This window comes from Schistocerca nitens, chromosome 10 (assembly GCF_023898315.1).
Source record: "Schistocerca nitens isolate TAMUIC-IGC-003100 chromosome 10, iqSchNite1.1, whole genome shotgun sequence".
NCBI classification, from domain to species: Eukaryota; Metazoa; Arthropoda; class Insecta; order Orthoptera; family Acrididae; genus Schistocerca; species Schistocerca nitens.
This window is the reverse complement of record NC_064623.1, coordinates 4,754,659-4,779,194: the sequence shown is the minus strand read 5'-3', so window position 1 is coordinate 4,779,194 and position 24,536 is coordinate 4,754,659. Positions and strand designations below refer to the sequence as shown.

The 24,536-nt window shown below is 44.9% G+C and overlaps 1 protein-coding gene across 1 annotated transcript in view; it reads right to left on the bottom strand.

The window, feature by feature from the left end:
- Positions 1-24,536, bottom strand: part of LOC126210436 (alpha-(1,6)-fucosyltransferase) — a 190,040-nt gene that overhangs the window by 107,318 nt on the left and 58,186 nt on the right. The window contains exons 2-3 of the mRNA XM_049939671.1: positions 2,412-2,555; positions 2,239-2,339 (exon numbers count right to left, since the gene is read on the bottom strand). Of these exons, the coding sequence (XP_049795628.1) occupies positions 2,239-2,339; positions 2,412-2,555 (245 nt within the window). The remainder of the gene's footprint in view (positions 1-2,238; positions 2,340-2,411; positions 2,556-24,536) is intronic.

Below are 24,536 nucleotides of genomic sequence, written 5' to 3'. Positions count from 1 at the left end.
GGTATGCGTAATGATATCCATTTCCTCAATATTATTTCCCAGAAGTGTTCTGCTTCCAGCGAAGATATTTACAATTCATGAGTAATTCTTCAAAATTAATTTGAAGAGGATTTATCTAGTGAATTACCAGACCACGTAATACGTTTCAAAAATGCTCTGAAAAAAAAGGCCTCATTCACCTGTGTAGTTGGACTCAACAAAAGTATCAGAGAATTCCGTCGTAGTTGGTAGCGTTCCAGCTGTATGCACAGCATATTACCTGTTTTCAACCAAGCCTGTTACTGTTTCTTCCGCTGATCGCTCATTTTCAATGCACAAAAATATAAAGAACTATCTGCGGAATTCTATGACCCAAGAAAGACTTAGTGAACTCGGCCTTCTCAGTACCGAAACTGAAAGAGCTAAATCCACTGATGCCGCTGAAATCATCAATACCTCCGCATCACAGACGGCAACCCCCCCCCCCCCCCCATGGTCCAGTTCCACTAGAGATCGAGGTGAACACGGAGACCTTTTACGAGTGCATCAGGTAACATATACAATCACAGGCCTATGTTTATTGATATTGTGTCAAATTAATTTTTAACACTATTTCCCAGTTTTAATAATTTTGTTTAACAGTTAGAGAATAATCAATGTGTTTATATTGCATGAGATTGTACAACGCATTCCAATAATTTCTACATACACCTGCTGTAATGAAAGTTGTGATAGTTACTGACAGGTTATATGTTTTGTTTCGGGGGGGGGTTTAATTTTTATTTTTGCAGGTGAGCCCGCATCTTGTGCGTTACACCTCTCATGCAAACCATTTTTTAACACAACAGAAATGTTTCTCGTACATTGTTAGTTTAGCCAATTGTCAGTCAACATTGATCTCACGACGTTCTCTCTGATAAAGTGCAGAAAGACATCTACATGTTTCGTCCCCGGTCGCCAGTAATCTGTAGATGCCAGCCAGCTTTATTGCGCCTCGACTGGCACAGTGTACGGCTAGTGCGGTGTTTCCTCATAGACCGAGATCAGTCGGCAGCTGTTGAAGACACGGATTCTGCCTCTGCCGCAGAAAACGCTTCAGTTTGCTGTTTTCACGAATTCCACGCTGAGTTGGCAACACATCTGCACATCCAGATCACCTAATTCCTGTAAATTCCGGGGAATGGGGCTCTGACGCCACGTTTAATCACACCCCAGATCCGGCGAGTTGGGGGGTCAACACATCAACTGGAACTTGCCATTGTGTTCCTTGGACCACTCCTAGCCTTGTCACATGGTGCATTATCTTGCTGAAAAATGCCACTGTCGTCGGAAAACATGATCGTCACGAAAGGATGTACGTGGTATGCAAGCAGCGTACTATACTCGTTGGCCGTCGTGGTGCCTTGCACGAGCTGCACTGGAGCCACGGATGCCGATGTGAATGTTCCTCAGAGCACGATGGAGGTACACTCAGTGTGGGGCTGCCAGCTGGGAGGAGACCAGGAAAGCCGGCAACGGCCGTGAGAGCGGGCCGCCCTGCACACCGCATCGCCACAGGATGTCACGGCGGTCGACTGGTGATCAGGGCCAGAAATGAGGGCTTTCCTTCGCCTTTTGCTATTCAAACAACTACATGTAAAACATGTGAGATGAGGAGTGTGTTGCAAAAGAAAAGCACCTGTCCAAAGAGAGATAATTTGGCAGTAGCAAATCTGAGGAAGTTTCAATATGCTACATTGGATCATCATACTGCTCACAACATTTGACAGCCTCCTGCCCACTTCCAATTGTTTCCGTAACTAAGAAATCGAATATTAGTAAAGATTTCGAGAGTAACGAGGAGGTTACAGAGATCTTTGAACTGGAAACTGCTCAATGGAAGGCAATGTGCCTCGACTGATCCAGCACCCGCGCGCACACGCTTGACCCAAAACCAGACCACTGATGTCGTATGTTGCTGCAGTCTGCTGATTCGCAGTTCCAACTCATCTGTGCCACCTGCAGGTGATTCAGACCAACAGTGCTCCGGGACACACGCGCAGTGTGGATGGGAACAGCGAATCCCGCCTCGAGACGATACTGGAGGTATTCGAGAAACTCGTACTTTGGCACGTCACAGAATCGAGACCGCTGCCAATGGCTCAGAGGGGTATCGGCAGGTCCCAGTAACTTGCACCACGCCGCATTAACCGTCGCTGTCTGCAGTGCGGATCCGCCCTCTCTCTCTCTCTCTCTCTCTCTCTCTCTCTCTCGACTCACCCGATGTTGACGGAGGCGAGGATGTCGCGCAGCTCGAGGTGCTGCCGCTTGAGCACGTCGAGGTCGGCGAAGGCGCGGCGCAGGCGCTCCTCGAGCCGGCGCTCGTCGGCGGAGGTGGCGCCGCCGCCGCCCAGCAGTGCGCTCGGGCCGCCCCCGACGGCGGCCAGGCCGGCGGGGGCGGCGGGGGCGGAGGGCGGGGCGCGCAGCGCGGGCACGGCCACCAGCAGCAGCACCAGCAGCCAGCCCAGCAGCAGCGCCACCAGCGCGCGCCCGCACACACCCAGCCGGCCCAGCTTCATGGCCGCCGCTCCTGCCGCCTGCTGCGACAAAGGGTGCGCGTGCGCCTCACCGAAAGCTCGACCACACCACATCTACACAGTAGCATTTTGTTAATTAAAGAAACACACAGAAGCAAGTAATCTAAACACGACACAGCTAGAAAAGTGCACACAAAATAGCTGTGGATCCATATATGGGGTGGACAAGAACGATCTAGCACTAGATGGACACATCGAGTAATATTTTCCAGATGACCGTAGGCCAGAAACCCGGCAATGTCGGGCGGCAGCTGTAAAATGGTAGCCGACGAGTGACGAGTGTACAGAAGTGTGCGGATCTGAAGTAACTCGTTCCAGTTAATATCTGTTACCGTAGGGAGTGCAGCTCATAATTAAAAGAACAGTCGAAGCTGAGTGGAGTTTAACCCTCTAGTGGGCGTGCGCCAATCACAAACAACACTGTTATATACGGTTCCCGAGTCGTTTTACAATTGCGAGCTCACTCCTATTCCTTCATTACTGCTTCAGCTAACATGGTAATAAGTTGTGTCGTCATACATCCGAGTGGGAAGCAGTAATATACAATATATAGCAAGGAAAAACCCAGATTCTGAGCTAGCAGCAAAGTTCCACAACGAGGAGTTACCTGCAACATAATTCGTAATCAAATAAGTGGTTGGTACGGATCTGAGGGAACTTTGCCGTTTAACGCTTCAAGTGGGTCACTACGGTGGCACAACACTCGTGTGCGGCAATGAGTGAGCAATGAAACGTTTATTTTATCACCGTTTAGTGAAACTAAGATTAAACTATAATTCTGCTCATACGCGAGGTAACTCGGTAACATAATGACAGCTATTCTTTCCACGCGCACAAAGTGCGCCGCGTGCCCACTCGTGTTGCGAAAAACGGCGTGCTTACTAGAGGGTTAATTTCCTACCTACGGCTGGTTACATTAGACACGAATTTTCTGGGATGTTTACAGGCGATGTCGAATTTATAAAAGGAGCAGCAGAAATGTTCACAAGTTTATCTGAACGTACGTGAGCACCACGGAAATATTGAAAACGTTAACTGGCAGACACTTGAAGGGAGACTCCAACTATTCCCTGAACGCCCACTTGCAAGTTTTCAGGAACGTTCATTAAATGACGAGTCGTGGGATGTAGTAAATCTTAAGTATCGCTACTGTAGGGACTCTGAACTCGCCAGAGGTGTTTACACTGCCGTTCTTCCCACATTCCACTCACAAATGGATCGGGAAAAAATCGTGATATGTGGTGCAATGGGTGGTGCCCTCTGGTAAGCACTCCACAACAATTTGCAGAATATAGATGTAGTACCTTGAGTCTGCTGCTCCTAGCCACTAAGCATCACAAGAGAGTGATTTTGGGAATACCACTAACAACGAGGCAGTGCTATTAGCTTTCGGTACTTCCGTACGTCACCATACAGCGGCCACGATGTTACCGTCACACATCACACTGGGATACAATACGGAACGCGTAACCGTGCTGCCTAACTTCAGCATAAGTCAATCGGACAAATGTCCCACATCTTAAGGGAGAGCAGTACTGTTTACAGCAACTTGGATGCGCGGGGTGCGGCTCGGGAGTGACTGACTGACTGACAGCCGAGTGGTTCGCGCCTCCCCACCTGTGACTAGCGGTACGTCTGACAAGTCGCGAAACACACGTCGCTGCCGGGACGAAAGGCCGTAACAGCGACGGATCACTCGCACTCCTATTCCCAGAAACCTCTTTGAAACATTACAGCTGCACTAACCCTTACGCCTTCAGTACCTGCTTGTAACAGTAGGGTCTCAGTATTTTTAGCACCACTATCATTTGCTCCACCTCTTTCCTGCGCGTATCGGGCGTTTTTCGTTGTGACGGAATCTTCTCACGAAATTCCAATCACCAACTTTCTCCTTCGAATGCGAAAATATTTTGTTGACACCGACCTACACAGGGAGAAACGATCACCACGATGAAATAAGGGAAATAGGAGCTCGTACGGAAAGAGATAGGTGTTCGTTCATTTCGCGCGCTATACGAGATTGGAATAATAGAGAATTGTGGTTCGATGAACCCTCTGCCAGGCACTTAAATGTGATTTGCAGAGTATCCACGTAGATGTAGACTATTTTAAAACCGACCGAAAAGATCAAAGTGTGTTTCAGGTCGGCAAAAGACTACTTGCTGTGTCGGGAATATATCGTGCAGGTGGGAAAGTCTATGTTGGAATGAACGGCCGATCCATCAATATCAGGATCATCGAATATAAACGGTATTCCACGATGGGACAGGAGGAGAAACCAAACTTGGTGCAGTACGTACTACCTGTTAACTGTAATGGACATAACACAGCCTACAATAATGAACACAGTACGAGCAACGTTTTACTGGCGCTCACTCTTATATGTTGGTTTATACAACTCACCTGCCCCCCCCCCCCTCCCGCCACTTACGTTTCTTTTAGGAACAGCCCTACACCTTTCTGAGATTATTTCAGAAACAATTATTGAAGCTATTTTAATTCCGTCTTCGCAACTACAAGTAAATACGTATTTCTGTCACCAAATGCGTTTTGTTTTACTAAAATAAATCATTATCAGTGGCCTGTAATGAAACATTTTTACATTCCTGCTTCCTTTCTACATTAAAAACAATCTATTACAAAAGATGTTCACGTTACTTACGATATATTACGTCTGGTTTACGTTCACATCAGAAAACGCTGTGCTTGCACGTTTTTGACGTATTCCCCCGTTTGGCACTGTTGTTCGTTTTTGTAACACTTCCGTCCATAGTTGGAATAATGTCTAGAAATGTTTCAAACATCTCTTTGTACGAACTACTTTTTTTTTTACATTTTTGTTCGTGTAATGCTCATGAGTCAATTTTCAAAAAGAATGTATTTCCTGGTACAGCTGTGTAAGTTTTTCGATATGGTCATTGGTCTACCACCTTTACTATGCCGCGTGGTGTGAGGCGCCATGTCACGGATTGCGCGGCCCCTCCCGCTGGACGTTCGAGTGTGTGTGTGTGTGTGTGTGTGTGTGTGTGTGTGTGTGTGTGTGTGTGTTTCTTCGCGTAAGTTAGTTTAAGTAGTGTGTAAGTCTAGGGACCGATGACCTCAGCAGTTTGGTCCCTTACGAATTCACTCACTCACTCACACACACACACACACACACACACACACACACACACACACACACACAAACACCTTTACTATACTTTTCGTAACTAAAGCTTGCTATAACTTGAAAACCGCTCACTCATGAGTGGCGAATTGCGAGCATAATCTACATTACTCTCACTGCCATGTTAAACTTGGATTCTTTTGGTAAAACAAATCGGAGTTTACAGAAGGTCACACCTCAGTAACGTTCTAATACAGACGTAATTCCGACAGAATACTGCCGCGGAGGATTAGCCGAGCGGTCTAAGGCGCTGCAGTCATGGACTGTGCGACTGGTCCCGGCGGAGGTTCGACTCCTCCCTCGGGCATGGATGTGTGTGTGTTTGTCCTTAGGATAATTTAGGTTAAGTAGTGTGTAAGCTTAGGGACTGGTGACCTTAGCAGTTAAGTCCCATAAGATTTGACACACATTTGAACAGAATACTGAAACAGTGCTTTATTAAATGCGGAACTCAGGCCAAAAGAGTATGAAAAAGCACATTCTCGGTACAATTATAAACGTCTAGTTTTTTCACTTATCTCGTCGCAAAGCCACAGTAATTCACATTTCACCAGCTATCGGTGACAGAAAAATATATCATTCCACTGCAAGAGTCTGCAGTTACCAGTATGTCACGGCAGACAAAATCCCGCTTGTTTACCATATGGCAAAATACTCTCCTCTTTGCTTGCTATCATATGTCAAAATCTTGCTTCGATATCTCGAACCATTTGTGAGATATGAGGAGTATTATATTCTAGCTTTAGCACTGGCGCGCTATCGCAAATTAGTGTACTACATAACAATGCTGACAATAACAATACGGCCGGCCGGTTCTAGGCGCTACAGTCTGGAACCGCGCGGCCGCTACGGTCGCAGGTTCGAATCCTGCCTCGGGCATGGATGTGTGTGATGTCCTTACGTTAGTTAGGTTTAAGTAGTTCTAAGTTCTAGGGGACTGATGACCTCAGATGTTAAGTCCCATAGTGCTCAGAGCCATTTTAACAACAATAGGAAGGGCTACTTTCAGGTCGCACACTCACACACACACATCTCCTAGCTGTAGTCACGCCTCTACACATTTCAACCACCACACTTCGACGCCTCACGATGCCCTATCAACCGATCCCTCGCTTGTAGTCAAAGTATGCGACAAATTTCTTTTCCGGCTAGTTGCATTCAGTATATCATTAGTAATCTTATCTACTCATACGATCTTCAACATTCTTCTGTAGTGCCACGTTTCGAAGGCTCCTGATCTCTTCTTGTCTGAAGCGTTTATTGTCATCCATGTTTCACTCCAGACGAACACTTTTCAGATCATTCGATGTTTCTCTTTTTCAAGAAACTTTTGCTCGCTACTGCCCGTCTGTATATCACATCCTCTGTACTTTGGCCATCGTCGGTTATTTTGCTTCACAAATAACAAAATTCGTCTACTGATACTTCTTTCAGCATCTCACTTCCTAATCTAATACAGCATCGCTCTGTTTAATTTGAATAGACTCAATTACCCGTGTTATACATTTATAGATGTCGATGTTGTAATCAATTTTCAAGACTTTTTCTACTCCATTCAACTAATCTTTCCAGTCCCTTGTCGTCTCTGGCTGAATCGCGGAGTCATCACGAAACCCGAAATTTTTTGACGTAAAACGTTTATTCGTTCGAACTTTGTTGTGTGGGGAAATACCGACGGATCTGAACCGCTAACAACTGCGAGACTAATGATGCGTAAACAATGGTTGTGGCTACAACAGACAGACCATGTCTGTGCAGCAAGTTCGACTCACAGCACTGGTTTGGCTGTCACGTCATCGTAAAACCTTAGGCGCATACGCGTGATTTGTTACGAATTAGCTTTGCATAAAGTTATAAACCGGTGTAGCGTGGAAAGGCGTTTAGCTGGATCATTGATTTGGCTGCTACTGTGCAGATCTTGTAGAGCACCACCTAGACCCAAAGTGAGACAATAACATAATTGTGACTACGAAGGCTTTCCCGGCGTAATAATTGATAAAATTCTTCTCGGGTATGCAGCCGGATCATGACGTCTGAAAGACACAATATTTCTGCGGTCCAACTGGCCGCCATCATCAGGTGAGAGCGCTGGTGCACAATCTCGCCGGAACTGACTTCCCAGCGCAAGCGGCAGCCCATATATAGGCCGCAGAAGGCCCACAACGCGTGCGCGAGAAGGTGCCGTAGCTGCCCTCTAGTGCAGTAAACATGCCGCGCCGCCGGTGGTGGAAAGAGGCGAAATCGAGATATCGCTGTCAAAAATAAAAGAAATTTAAAAAATTCTATTCCGACGATTGAGACGCAGACCGTTGTTTTTTAATGTCGGATAACACCGGGTCCCAAGTTTTACTTAAAAGATAACCCTTGTCTCTATTAATAAGATTGTCAGATAAACGAATCTCTATTGATTCTTTTAAAACACAGTCCCAATAGCGAGATGCAGCGGCAACCATTTGTGTCGCATCATATTGCATTCTGTGTCCCTGAGTGAGACAGTGCTCCGCCACTGCGGATTTCTCGGGTTGAAGCAGCCGTGTGTGCCGCTGATGCTCAACACATCGGTCCTGAATGGTCCGGATCGTCTGACCAATGTAAGCCTTCCCACAGTGGCAAGGCATCTTGTACACACCGGGCTTCCTCAAACCCAAGTCATCCTTAACAGAGCCAAGAAACGCTCTAAGCTTGGCCGGCGGACGAAAAATACTTTTGATGTGATATCTTTTTAGAATTCTTCCTATCTTCGAGGAAATGCTCCCAGCAAAAGGCAGAAAAGCCACCGATTTGCAGGTATCTTCTGGTGGTTCAGGCGATGGTCCAAACTGGAAAGCACGACGGATCTGTTTATCTGTATAGCCATTCTGCTTGAACACAACCTTAAGGTGGTCCAATTCTTGTGTCAAGCTTTCTCCATCTGAAATGGCATAAGCTCTTCTCGCCAACGTTCGCAGGACCCCTGTACGCTGGAACGATGGATGACAGCTAGAAGCATGCAGGTAACGGTCCGTGTGCGTAGGCTTTCGATAAACACTGTGTCCCAGTGTCCCATCATCCTTTCTGTACACCAGAACATCCAGAAACGGAAGCTTTCCATCACTTTCCACCTCCAATCTAGCCAAGTATTTAGCATCTGTTCTTGGCCCTCACGTCGGTAAATGCGAACATCACATTCCCAATTCTATGGTGTTTATTCAGAGATTGAAGTCCTTGTCTCTTAGTCCCTGCGATTTGCTTGTGAGCTTTGATGTCGTGTCGCTTTTTACCCGGGTTCCTCTGGAAGAATCCTTGCAATTAATTGGTGAGAAACTGGATGAGGACACAACCAGGCTTTGTCGCCACGTGCTGACGTCAACGTACTTTTTATCCAATGACAAATATTTTGAACAGACTGACGGAGTGGCTATGGGGAGCCCACTGTCCCCAATAGTCGCCAACCTTTTTATGGAAGATTTGGAGGACATGGCGCTGAAGACGGCGTCCTTAAAACCAACCTGTTTTTTGGAGGTACGTTGACGACACGTTTATGGTGTGGCCTCATGGGAGAGAGGCTCTTGACCGCCTCCTAGATCATTTTAATTCCCTGCATCCTAGCATCAAGTTTACCATCGAGGTGGAAAGTGATGGAAAGCTTCCGTTTCTGGATGTTCTGGTGTACAGAAAGGATGATGGGACACTGGGACACAGTGTTTATCGAAAGCCTACGCACACGGACCGTTACCTGCATGCTTCTAGCTGTCATCCATCGTTCCAGCGTACAGGGGTCCTGCGAACGTTGGCGAGAAGAGCTTATGCCATTTCAGATGGAGAAAGCTTGACACAAGAATTGGACCACCTTAAGGTTGTGTTCAAGCAGAATGGCTATACAGATAAACAGATCCGTCGTGCTTTCCAGTTTGGACCATCGCCTGAACCACCAGAAGATACCTGCAAATCGGTGGCTTTTCTGCCTTTTGCTGGGAGCATTTCCTCGAAGATAGGAAGAATTCTAAAAAGATATCACATCAAAAGTATTTTTCGTCCGCCGGCCAAGATTAGAGCGTTTCTTGGCTCTGTTAAGGATGACTTGGGTTTGAGGAAGCCCGGTGTGTACAAGATCCCTTGCCACTGTGGGAAGGCTTACATTGGTCAGACGATCCGGACCATTCAGGACCGATGTGTTGAGCATCAGCGGCACACACGGCTGCTTCAACCCGAGAAATCCGCAGTGGCGGAGCACTGTCTCACTCAGGGACACAGAATGCAATATGATGCGACACAAATGGTTGCCGCTGCATCTCGCTATTGGGACTGTGTTTTAAAAGAATCAATAGAGATTCGTTTATCTGACCATCTTATTAATAGAGACAAGGGTTATCTTTTAAGTAAAACTTGGGACCCGGTGTTATCCGACATTAAAAAACAACGGTCTGCGTCTCAATCGTCGGAATAGAATTTTTTAAATTTCTTTTATTTTTGACAGCGATATCTCGATTTCGCCTCTTTCCACCACCGGCGGCGCGGCATGTTTACTGCACTAGAGGGCAGCTACGGCACCTTCTCGCGCACGCGTTGTGGGCCTTCTGCGGCCTATATATGGGCTGCCGCTTGCGCTGGGAAGTCAGTTCCGGCGAGATTGTGCACCAGCGCTCTCACCTGATGATGGCGGCCAGTTGGACCGCAGAAATATTGTGTCTTTCAGACGTCATGATCCGGCTGCATACCCGAGAAGAATTTTATCAATAACATAATTCGCCGCATTATAAATAAAAATCGGTATTATGTTGAAAATTACAAAATAATGAAAGATGCCGTCTCATACGTTCGGACTTTCAGAAATGCCAAGTCAGACGAAAGCTCGCATCGAAAGGAATGCAAAAAGGCCAGACTCTCCATTGCCGAGAAATGCAAGAGCTATGGAAGCGTCGGAAAAAAAACGGCGCAAAGCCATTACGTACGTACTACTACTCATCGAGCGTACAGCCCCTAAAGACAGTCCAAGTTTCTGGTTTAGCCATTCTGTAAGCACTGTACTAATCACTGTAAGCCAAGCATTACAAAGATTGATAACTAAATTACATATTAATACGAAACACTCGTTACGGCTTTATCCTAACTTCCCACGAAAATTCATTTGTACACCCACCATCACCCCACATTAATGGAACAGGTCCGTTAGTGCAACACTTCCGCAATTTTGGACTGCTATGGAGGCGGCGTGGCTCAGTATTTCTGCAGGGGACTTGCAACTATTTGTTCACTCCGTGCCACGTAGAGTTACTACACTGCGCCGGGCAAAAAGAGGTATCCCATGACTTTTGCCACCTAATGGTTCAAATGGCTCTGAGCACTATGGGACTCAACTTCTGAGGTCATTAGTCCCCTAGAACTTAGAACTACTTAAACCTAACTAACCTAAGGACATCACACACATCCATGCCAGAGGCAGGATTCGAACCTGCGACCGTAGCGGTCTCGCGGTTCCAGACTGCAGCGCCAGAACCGCACGGCCACTTCGGCCGGCCTTTGCCACCTAATGTACAGTGAGTCCTCGACATGAAAATCAATGTGTTCGCAGTAGAAGGTACCAGCACATGTATCGCAGACGACGAACCAAGGCGTCAACGTAGCGAGTACACGCCATCGGGGAAGAAACGACGGCTGCAGTTTCCCCCTTGCAGTAGCAGCACAGCGAGGCCACGTTAGTCAGCCGTCCAGACTACTGGTCTGTCTAGATACCCGTCCGTTCTGGGTGCATCCACGGTGGGCAAGCCACCCCACACCGAACCTCCGCAATGTCCATGGTTCATGACATTTGTATGTCACACACAAATCTTTACGTTTAACTGAAACCGACAAATACAGTCCGGTGTGGACATTCTTAAACTTCATACACACATAAAGAATAAAGTTTTACAAATGTATTAACCGTGTAACTGAAAATTTATTTAAGTTTCGTTTCACCTTCTTTGTTAATTTAACTTTCATTTATGCAAATATTAGATTACAAATGCAAATTCAACTTTATTTTTTCATCTGTCGTTCACTGTAAACACTCGAGATATTTTCACGTATCACCTATACCAGTAATATCTGCGTAGCTCGCACGTCATTTTATCTGCTTTGGCGATATTCTGTTGTCACCTGGCCTAAAAAGGCAGAATACAGCTCTTGACCAAAAAAATATTTTGCAGAAAACGACGAATGCGTTAACAAGATGACATCGTAGTTTTTTCGTTCCTGACTTCGCCAAACCGATTAACCATATAAATATTTGTTCCCAAGTCATTATTAATTATCATCATTTCTCTTACCTGATAGCAGTCTCATCGTGTGAACCAAGTCAGGTACTGTTTCCATACATTAGACGAGTTCGCGCACAATAAATCTGCCGTAATTGCTTTGCCTACATTTCCAAGTATCCGAAAACATTATTGACATACTTTCAAGGACAGTCCGATCAGCAGCCACTGAAAACTGAATAAAAACAAGGGGAGAAGAGCTTTTCTTTAATATACCACTTTGCTGCAAAGACTTCCAGTACCATTAACAATTGCAAAGTAAAGAACAAAACTTGCAGGTGAGTCGCAATGGTGACGACCCCCATTAGCGAACTTGTGACGTCACAAAGTCTTCTTCCTTCCTTCCCTCCGTCCCCCCCCCCCTCGTCTGAAACAGCTACTCGCTCCCAACGGAGACGGCTGCTGGCACTCGTATGGGGACCTGCAGTGTGACGTCACGTACACGGCGCAGTCTGCCTTCCTCGCTTCAGGCAGAGGTAAACACAAGGCGTCCGCCCGCAGTGGAGCCGGCCAGACCCGGCCTGTGCCCGGTCTAAACAGACATAGCAGGAAGTGTCAGACTGCCGGAGCCACACACGGCCGGGGTCCTCGGTGGTCTAGTGGTTACAGTCTGGAACGTTCCAGCGCCTCGGCTGGGTCTATTCGCCCCAGCCGGGCCGGGGTTCAATCCCCGGCCGGCGCTGGAATTTTCAGACTCCCTGGCCTCTAGCCTCCACCTCTCCCTGGCATGTGGAGCATGCCGGGAACCCCCGTGGGGTCCGGGCTTCGGATCCCACGTGGACCACGCCAGCAAACTACAAAACAAAGCCTGATTATGCTGCTGCAAACAGTGATCATTATAATAAGTTTCATTTTTTTCCTTTTCCTAAAATTATGTTTTTGTGTATGCAACTGAAGATTTGAAATACCGTGCAACGGTTTGACAGTGAGATCAAAGATAAAAATTTATTAAACTACACACAACGTACATTTTCAGCACACCCTTCTCTTGAAATGACATCTCTAGGATTACACCAATATAAAAACTTTAAAAAATTATTTACTCGTACGAGTAATCAATTTTTTTACGAAAAAATACTCCTTATACGTTTTTTGAAATTTATTCCGTAAAGCATATGACATGTGTATTAGTAAAATCGGTGAAAATCGTACGAGTAAATAATTTTTTTAAGTTTTTATATTGGTGTAATCCTAGAGATGTGTCATTTCAAGGGAAGGGTGTGCTGAAAATGTACGCTGTGTGTTTTAGGTAGTTTAATAAATTTTTATCCTTGGAAACATCTCACTGTCGTTGCACGGAATTTCAAATCTTCAGTTGCAGAAGTAAAGTACTGGTTGCCAAAGAAAGGGAAAAATACTGCATTACTTTTTAGAGTCATACTGAATATATCAAAATCTTATTTTTTCACCGGTTTTACTAATTCATGTCATATGCTTTACTGAATAAATTTCAAAAAACGTATAAGGAGTATTTTTTCTTAAATTATCTCTGTAGCACAACGAAATGCATGATAAAACATAGGCCAAAGATGAAAACAAGTTCTTTTGGTAACTAAGTAGTTTACTCTTGCTCTTTTCGGTGCGTTCAATGCTAATATAACAAAAATATCGTTTTACGATTATCGCTCAGTATTTAAAAAATACTCTTAATTCTAAGCGATTTTAGTAATTGACCCATATATTTCATACAGCCACTATTTCGTTGGCAATGGTTGAACTGGTTAGTATATATCGTAACTACTATGACAAGTTCTTTGGCTCTTCTCTCGTGGATCTGAAGAAAAAGAAATTATATATATTACCACGTCGAAACATCAAACTGAGCTTAATGAAACAGACTGTCACAACCTTCATCAAGTATGGAAAATATTTCAAATATCTCTGCGAGACGTCTGCTAATCTACAATAAATGAAATTAAAAATATTGACGGATTTCTCTTAAGTTGCTACTATTGATGTTACACTGCGAAAAAGTTAATTATTCTTTTTAAAATTGTTGATCGCACAATGCAGTACAGCTATTATGATACTGATTAATGTATAAAAAAAACCTTCACTCTACAGCGCAGATCAAAATGAACAATGAAATTGCGTTGGTATTAATTTACGTGGAAAGAATGTTGAATATAAAGTCCTGTGTACGTTAAGAGGTAAAATTTGTATTAAATCTTGTGAGCACAGAAGTACTTTGTAATAAGCGAAATACATAAGAATGAGGTAACCGGTAAACACTGAAACGACGATGCATAATCATATAAACCAACGTCGAGTCGCTCGATTTTGGCAGCCCTGTTGCTGTTCACCGCTCCGCTGGTAGAGGTCTCTGCTGGTCCCGTATCTAATCAAGCGTTCCCTGCCATATGGCGCTAGTTCCGTCGGTAGAGTTTGCTGCTTCACCCCTCACCTTAGCAGGTGGCATGACCACAAAACCATCAGACTAAACGAGAAACGCAATAATCACGATACCAAAGAAGGAAAGCTGCGACAGGTGTGAATATTACCGAACTGTCAGTTTAGTGAGTCACTGTGGCAAAACATTGACGCGAATTATCTGCAGAAGAGAGGAACAACTGGTAGCAGTGAGCCTGGGCGAGTGTCAGTTTGAAAGGAACTCGCAAGGCGTTGCAGACTGTTAAGAGAAGACTGGTTGAAGAAAGACAAAGCCACATTTTAGTATTTTTAGATGTAGGAAAGATTTTTGTTCATCTTCATCAAGATTTGCAGTTCGATATGGGCATGAAAAGCTATCTAGAACTCGAGCAGGCAGCAGTTGGGCATAAAAGGAAGATGCTAAACAAGTGGGACACGACTGAGGTCCATCTCAGTGTTACTCATTTTCTGTTCAGAAGACACAGAATACGAAATCCACGGGAAATTTGGGAACGAATTTATGATCCAAGGGAAGGAATACAAACTGTTTCCAAATTGAATTTTCAATCTGCAGCGAAGTGTGTACTGATTTGAAACTTCCAGCCGGACTAAAACTGCGTTTTCGGAGGGTCACTGGTAGAGTCCTTGTATGGCACAGAGGTTTAAACTGCAAAGAAGTTTCAAAGCGGCACACACTCCGTTGCAGAGCGAAAATTCATGCTCGAAACAGTCCTCTAGGCTGTGGCTAAGCCACTTCTTCGAGATACCCTATCTTGCAAGAGTGTCGGTCTCGCAAGGTATGCAGGAGAGCAAGTGTTAGTGGGGGAAGTAAAGGTGGGACGGCGGGTCGTGATAGCTCAGTCTGCCGAGCATTTTCCAGCGAGTGGCGGAGGTCCAAGGTTTGAGTCACAGTCCCCCCCACACTGTTTCAATCTGCCAGGGAGTTTCAAAAGCTTCGTTTGGAGCTGAAGCTGTAATGCTTTGAGAGATGGCTAAACACTTGAAAGATTAGGTGACGGGAATCTATAGTTTTTCGAAGGATGTAATAAGACGTACACAGATTAAAACAACGCTAGGGAGTAGATGTACAAGGTCAAGGTTTACTGAAGAAAATTAAAGTAGAAAATGAGGAAGTAAATGTGGGAGGCGACTTTTGCAAAGTAGATAGAAAAATAAATGACAGTAGTCGAAGTAGAAAGGATATGAAATGGTGACTGTCAATAGCAAGGAGGGCATCACAGACAAGGAGAAGAAAATGTTAGCATCGAATACAAATTTAAGTGTTAAGGAGTCTTTCCCAAGATTATCTGCCTGGGAGAAAACGTTTTACATGGGAGCGATATGATGATGATTAAAGTAGTCTATGGTTTGTGTGATCTATAGTTTATGTGTAACCGAAAAATTCATCTTCATTCTCTTCAACACAGCGTCTGTAGGTTACATCCAACGGACACAAAGTTTCTGATACTCCAAAGGTCCGTGGACCGTTTAAGCCATGAAAAGTATTGCCTATTCTGTCACGTCCATCACCACGAATCATTCGTTGAGTTGTCTCAGTGTTCCTGTTCATTTGAGGAGTGAACGTTGCGGACCGTCATCTACTTTTAAAGCGGTTTATCCATTCTTAAACTTAACACTAAGTAAGACAGCTATCATAATATTAAATCTTTACGCACTTCAGAGTACAGCAGACAACGGGGCCCCGATAAAACAAAATACACTGAATTTAGCGTATAAACACAGCTAAGGTCCAGTGACATTAAGATATATCGTTGTTGAGGAAGTGTTTGCAATTTACCGAGCAGTAAAAACATTCTTTTTTTATCGGTCAATGCAGGAAACAAATACGTTCCAAAAAGCCGAGATAAAGAAATACACTTCTTCGAACTGTTATATCTCGGGTTCTACTGATCACAGAGATCACCCCATATAACCACACTTTCTTCATGGACGTCTCCTGCAATTTTTTTGTGACAGAAGTACCAGCTGTAGGGATGGTCACTTCTTTAATTTCTATTCATCGTCGAAATTTTTACCAAATGTTATTCAGATAATGTTCTCGGGGAATTCTGGAACTTTTTTCGGTATCATTATCCGTTACCGAGACACAAAGGTTCAAAGTTATCGTACTGACGCACGTAAAGTATGCACAAAGAACTGGCGACGGTTCTGTGGTAATCGGAAGGGTTGTGAGGTCGCCTATGTTCTCAATCGCAGTTATTTCACCAATAAAATTTTACGACCTGCTGTCTCTCTGTAATGGGCACTTCACTTTACGGCTGTACTGGTTGTCCTGACCTCGAAATTACTCGAGGCAGAAGGAGCCACTGGAAGTGAGAGTGAAGACAAAAAAATGGTTCAAATGGCTCTGAGCACTATGGGACTTAACAGCTATGGTCATCAGTCCCCTAGAACTTAGAACTACTTAAACCTAACTAACCTAAGGACATCACACAACACCCAGTCATCACGAGGCAGAGAAAATCCCTGACCCCGCCGGGAATCGAACCCGGGAACCCGGAGAGTGAAGACAGACACTAACAGGTGCGGGCAGCGAAGGCGCGGACGCTGCATATTGGTCGGGAAGGGGGGGGGGGGGGGGGTCGACGTATGTCAGTTTTCTCCCGTCGCTCAATCCTAGGCGTTCAAAAATTGCCCAATTTCCCCCATTCAACTATAACCACGTGTCAAAGTTTTTCAGTCTAGGGAAGTATAAAGGCTTAACTGCGAAGAGAGACTGGGTAAAGGGGTGTAGGATGTTGTGTGTTAAGAGAGCGCAGATATGCTGACGTACCAGAATTTTTGGTGAGGAAGGTGGAAAGAGGGCAGACCGAGATGGTTCCCCACTTTCCTGTCAGCGTCTTTTAAAGAGGAACATATTCGTCATTTCTGTCCTTCGATAGGAGCATTTTTCAGATGGCAAACTTCCCCTAGTATGCTAGGTATAGATAACGTTTTAATTATCACTTCGAAAAAATAAAGTAACGTAATCCATTTTGTGGTTTGTTGGGTTGGGTTGTCCCGTGCTGCAGGAAGTGAAACAAAAAGGGGGCCATCTTGGTCAAAGAAGAACGTCAGCATAACCTTTGCTGCACTCGTGTGGACGACGACGTCCAGCTGTAAGCGCGGAACTGGTTAACATTGCAGCCCTGGGCATTTTATGAGACAGCCATTCACCGTCTTGCGTCACAGTGGGACAAGTGTCTCAACAGCCAGCGTCAATACTTCTAACACAGAGGTACTGGTTTCTGTAATTATGACTCCGGCTCGTTTCTTTTTGAACTCCCCTTATACAAAGAGGGTGCAAGAACAAAGTGTACGGCCATTTTTCCGTGAGAGAACCATCAAAGGGATAGTGTACAACAATTTTTGATACCACAGATTGATGAGGATGACCAAGAAAAATGTGTACTTCATGCAAGATGGTGCACCACCCCACTATCTAGCTGACTTCCGGAATTTTCTCAGTGGCCGCTTTCCAATCAATGGATTGGCCGTGATGCGCGAATTACATGGCCCCCACGTTCCCCAGACCTGACACCACTTGATTTTGTTATGGGGATTCAGCAAGGATATCATATTTGTACCTCCTGTGCCGGCTTCTCTGCCTGAACATAGAGCAAGAATTTATTTACGCCGCCACTGAACAAGTTATACCTGCAATTCTACAGCGAGTTTGTGAAGAAACTGACTTCCGATGGAATGTGTACAGGATAACGAACGGAAGCCACATACAACATCTTTAGTTTAAGGTAAAAAAAACTTGATGTGTTTCCCTACAAAATAACACTAAACCCAGCTCTATATCTTCCTTCAATGAACTGTTGTAGTTGTAAAGTTCTTTTTGAAACACCCTGTATATCTGGTCGCTGGCGAATCGAAGCCGCCTGTTATACCCGGCAACAATGCTCTGCAACTACGCGGCCCCTTGTTAAGGAAATATATGATATCCAGACAATTTCGAACCTAATCCATAAGTCACGAAGTGCGGAAATCTCTACGCTATGCTCACAAGTCCATAACTTACACAAATCTGCATTCGCATCTGGTATTGTTAATTTGCACTGAAGTTAGCCAATCGGGCCGTTGTGCGCGCAAAATCCCCAGGGGTGGAGCCGCGAAACGTATTCTTGGTTTGGTTTCCTAAAATCCAACACGAGGGCGATACAAAAATTGGACATCGGACGGTAGCAAGGGTGGACCGCGAGCCAAAGGCTGACCAGTGTCATGTGCTATCGTCTACACTCTACGCTGTGAGAAATGTGGCGAGCCGCTTGAACTTCCGCCATTGATCAAATTCAACCTCCCACAAGGTGTATTCCATACAATATAATAAATACAGTTTTCCCACCCGTCTGCAGATGAAGTTCCTGATCCTACAATAACGTATGTCTTTACTGCTCTCAGTAACATTTATGACACTAAAAACACAATGAATTTGTAATGTAGTGATGGCAGCCCCATTCGAATGTCTTTTTACAACCTTTCTTAAATAACTCTTAATTCTATGCCATTTTGTAATGTGAGTCAGGAATATTGTAAACCTGTAAATGTCATTTTACCTCCCTCTCTCTGTATCAAATCCCCTATAATTATTCTAAAATGCATGCTTCAATCTAATTTAGCAGTAATACCTGTTTTTTTTTTTCATTTAATATAAGCGAGTTATTAGGCATGGTGCGTCTCGGTAATTTGTGAAGCTGCCAGGACGACACTGTGAACTAGATACACCCCCACCAAGAGCGCAGGCACAGGGGCGACGACAGCCTTGACCAGTTAAAACAAAGAAAGAGCAATGCCATCATCAGTACAGGGAACCCGCACGCCCTCGCGGGAATTGGCCAACGTTACAACTCCAGACCAAGCCATCCATCCATCCAGACTGTTGCCCCTGCAACTACTGGAAAGGCTGCTGCCCTCTCCACGGACACCAACCCCTCTGTTGTTGTTGCATCTACAGTACGACTATCTGTGTTGTCGAGGCATACAAGCCACCCCATCTCGCCTAGTTCCGAAGTTCGTCGTATCCTTTTGTCGCACGGAAATCGTTGTATTTAACTAAAAAATGAAAAACTGAGCTTTTGTGTAAACATTACTATTAAATATAACAGATAACAGAAATGTAATACCAAAATGAAATTAAATTTTTAAATTTAATCTAATATTTGCGTAACAAACTGCATTTAAGAATGCCCTTTTTCCTCACTGGTAATGTAGGATTTAGTTATGCAAATATTAGGTTACAAATGTTACGATATGCACTTCCAATTTTAATTAAATGTAAAAGATTTCCTTTGTAAAAACTCTAGATCTGAACCTTTCGCGTGTCTTCAGTATCCATAACATAAGTCGCACGTCATTTTTACCTGTGTTTGCGACATTCAATTGTAACATAGCGGTGGCTAAGAAACCAAAAGCCGGTTAGCGAGCAAATAAATAATATTTTGCGAAACATCAGGTAAACGTTTACTATTTAACATACTATTTTTCATCTCTTCTGCAAACCGACTGAGCGTTAACTTGAGCAAATACATCTCTGCTGCCAAGACATGATTTGTCATCGACAAAAGATGAGCACTGAAAAATAAAAGAACGCTGTTCGCTCTCTCTCTCTCTCTCTCTCTCTCTCTCTCTCTCTCTCTCTCTCTTTTGTCTCACAGCGACACATCCCAATTTTAAATGCTTAAACGTGTGTATAATATTGTTTTATTGATGTTAATGTACGAGGAAGAAATGGTGAATTAATAAAGTTACTAATAAGGGAACCTCCCCATCGCACCCCCCTCAGATTTAGATATAAGTTGGCACAGTGGATAGGCCTTGATAAACTGAACACAGATCAATTGAGAAAACAGGAAGAAGTTGTGTGGAACTGTGAAAAAATAAGCAAAATTTCCGAACTGAGTAGTCCATGGGCCACATAGGCAACATCATGGACAATGTGAGCTCAGGAGCGCTGTGGTCCCGTGGTAGCGTGAGCGGCTGCTGAACGAGAGGTCCTTGATTCTAGTCTTCCCTCGAGTGAAAATTTTACTTTCTTTATTTTTGCATAGTTATTATCTGTCCGTCCGTTCATTGACGTCTCTGTTCACTGTAATAAGTTTAGTGTCTGTGTTTTGCGACCGAAACGCAAAACCGCGCGATTAGTAGACGAAAGGACGTGCCTCTCCAATGGGAACCGAAAACATTTGATCGCACGGTCATAGGTCAACCGATTCCTCCAAAGGAAAACATATCTGATATATTCTATACGACACTGGTGACGGCATGTGCGTCACATGACAGGAATATGTTGTCGACCCACCTAACTTGTACACTTGGCGAATGGGTAAAAAGATTCTTCTACCTTGCCCGATTTAGGTTTTCTTGTGGATGTGATAATCACTCCCAAAAAAGTGATGAAAACATAAGAGTTTGTCACATAAACTGAAAATAAAAAATTAAACTTTTCACTCGAAGGAAGATTTGAACCAAGGACCTTTCGTTCCGCAGCTGCTCACGTTACCACGAGACCACGGCGCTCCTGCGGTCCCACTGTCCTTGATGTTGCCTATCTTCCCATGAACTACTCAGTTTGTATATTTTGCTTATTTTTTCACAGTTCCACACAACTTCTTCCTGTTTTCTCAATTGATCTGTTTTCAGTTTTTCAAGGCCTATCCACTGTGCCAACTTATAACTAAATCTGAGGGGGGTGCGATGGGGAGGTTCCCTTGTAAGAGATAGTTCGTATGGAAATCTTGCGAGAACTGAATTCCTTTTAACACGTATTTCTAAAGTAAACAAAAATACGGTAACTGACAAACAGAGCTACGATGATGCAGCCATACCTCTGTTCGCTGGTGGACATCTCTGCCACTCCCCTATCCACCCAGCCGTGTCCGCTGTAGTGTAGGCCTTCTCTGCCAGGGGTCCGGGAGAGGACTGCCCCTCCTCGCCATCAGTACCAGTTGGCGTCACCACGAAACCATCAGACTGAACGAGAAACTTAAGAATGCCGATACCGATGTAGGACGAAGCCGACAGGTGTGGAATCACCGATCCATCAGTTTAGTAAGTCACGGTTGCAAACTATTTACACGAATTATCTGTACGAGAATGGAACGACTGGTAGCACCTGAGTTGGGGGAAGATCAGTTTCGAAGGATCTCTCAAGAGTGTACGTACAGGTTGAGCAATAACAAACCCATATTTATAGCATTTTTACACGTAGAAAAGACTTTTCACAGTTTTTATCGAAATACGCAGTTTGATTTTAAGATGTTACCAGGAATAAAATAGAGGACGCACAGATTATCTAGAACCTGAATAGAAACCGAAGTTGTAAGACATAAAATGAGGAGAGCAGTTGAGAAGCCAGAGAAGCAGGCTTGTAGCGTATCGCTAGCTTTATTCATTCTGCGTGTAGAACAAGTAATACACGAAACCCGTGAGAAATGTGAGAAACGACAGGATACTAACTGTTTCAAAAATTAGTTTTCGCTCTGAGGCGGAGTGTGCACTGATTCGAACCTTCATGGCAGATTAAAACCGTGTCGGTAGAGAACTTGTCATCGAAAAGCAAAGCATCGAGTCCCGGTTCCCCATACAGGTTTTCGTCTGCCAGTAAGTTTCAAAAGCTGCGTCTGCCGGTGACATTTTAATGCTATCGGAGATGACAATGGATTTGTAAGATTATCTGGAGGTATTCTTGAAAATAGGTAATAAAGATACTAACACGAACACAGATAAAAATAAAGCCACAGTAACGGAATGTAGTCGAATTAAGTCACAAATTACGAAATGAAAAACTGAAAGTAGTAGAGGAGTTTGGCTATTTGAGCAGCAAAATAACTGGCGATGGTCGTGGTAAGGAGGATATGAAATGGTGACTGTCAATACCAAGAAGAGCGTATCAGATGGGGGGGGGGGGGGGGGAGGGGGAATTGTTAATCTGTAACATGAAGAGCACAACAACAACATGAATTTAAGCGTTAGGGAGCCTTTTCTGAGAATATTAGTCTAGGAGCAACTGTTTTAGATTACGGTGACGTGAGAAGTATAGACACCACTTTGTGGTTCGTCTCATTAGGAGTTCCTATGTGACAGAAAATGTACCCTCTTCGAAAGCCCTTAGCCTAAATGTGATTTCGACATATCCAAACGTTTCTGATCGTATTTGTTGGTAAACATGGTACCTCTGCGATTGCTTAGAGGTTCATGGGCGACTGCAAATATTGAAACATGGCTGATATTCAACTCGTGGGAAGTATCAGCAGTTCTGGCACAGCCGTCATCGTCCAGTTGTCTGAATGGTGAAGTCCGTTCTCAGAGTGGACGATGCAGCTGAATGCTCCTCGTCGTAGGCAGATACTCTTCGACTGCTAAAGCGTTTATCCGCTCGTAAATTTACTTTTCAGTAAGACAACTATGACTATACCGCAGCTGTCGACGGTTCAGAGTATACCAAGTTAACCACTCCCCTAATTTCTCTCGTGAGTCGTGGTGCGTACGGACAACGGGGTATTTACGCTGACCAGTCGAAACATTATGACCACTTGTTTCATAACCTGATGGGCAATCTCCGTAACCCAATGTATCACCGAGTCTGAGTATACAGATTCTACAGTTCACTGTAGATTTGCGGAGTTATGTGGCACCAGGTGTCTGCAGGTGCTACGCACCTGTCGGCGTGTCTCGGATCACTACCACAGGTCCCATGCGAGCGCAGGAGAATGTCTCCCGTAGCATAATACCGGAGCCGAAAGGCCACTCGTGTACCCTTGATATTGCAAGAGACAAAGCTTTACGTGTCGCCAGGGCCCGTCGACACCGACTCTGGCCTGTTGATGACTGGAAACATGTTGCCTGGTCGGTCGACTGTCGTTTCAAATACTATCGAACGGCTGGACGTGTACGGGCATGGAGACAACCTCATAAATCCGTGGACCTTGCATGTCAGCAGGGGACTGTTCAAACAGGTGGAGGATCTGTAATGGTGTGGGGCGTGTGCAGTGGAGCGATATGGGACCCTTGATACTTCTAGATACGACTCTGACAGGTGACAAGTGCGTAAGCATGTGCATTCCAACGGACTTGGGCATTTCCAGCAGGACAACGCGACAGTCCACACGTCCAGAATTGCTACAGAGTGGCTCCAGGAACACTCTTCTGAATTTAAACACTTCCGCTGGCCACCAAACTCTCCAGACATGGTCATTATTGAGCATATCTGCGATGCCTTGCAATGTGCTGTTCAGAAGAGATCTCCAACCCCTCCAGCCATGCAGGATTCATGGAGCCAGTTCCCTCCTGCACTACTTCAGACATTACTCGAGTTCATGCCACGTCGTTTTGTGGCACTTCTGCGTGTTAGCGGGACCCTACACGTTATTAGGCAGCTGTACCAGTTTCTTTGGGTCTTCGGTGTATATATGCAATAAAAGGGAAAACATTATAGAAATGTAGATGTTGATTAATTCAAAATCGTTTGTCTCCGAAATTTCTTGACTGATTGCTTTGAAATTTTGGCACAGCGTTGAATTCTAATATGAGCGTATTTCAGGTACCTGCGAAGACATTGTTACCAAAAATCTCAAAATTTACTTTTCCGATTTATTAGGCGCGGGAGCGTTACGGAAATGAAATGATGGTACCCGTGGAACTGTCGGCCGGGAGACTCCTGGCTCTGCTGGTGCACGCCTCTGTGCTTGGCGCCATATCGGCTACTTGGGCGTCTTTGAAGACAAGCTGCAATGATTAGAACAACACAAGTACCCTGTCCACGAGCGAAGAAACTCTCCGCCCGACAGGTAATCCAACGCAGGACTCCTCGATTTGGGGCAGCGAGTTCTGAAGAGCGTTACGAGGCAGGCGTCGCAGGAGAGGCGTGAAAGGAGTACTGCTGTCTTTGACGTTGCTTCTGTACTCCCTGCTTGTGGCTGGCTTCTGGAATTTTCGGTCACGCGCCACCTTAGTGTCCGCTGTAGAGTCGTCGTCGGTCTTCAGCACGAAGCTGCCGCGCGCAGCCGCGTCGCGGATGACTTCGAGTAGTGTGACGAATATGCTACAACACGGTTGGAAGTTTTACGTCGGTTCGTAGGAGAAAGGCCCTTTCGCGAAATTTCACGCGGGATTAGTTACGTCATTTATGGCTGATTCAGTATCGTGGTGGTTAAACAGTAACTTCGT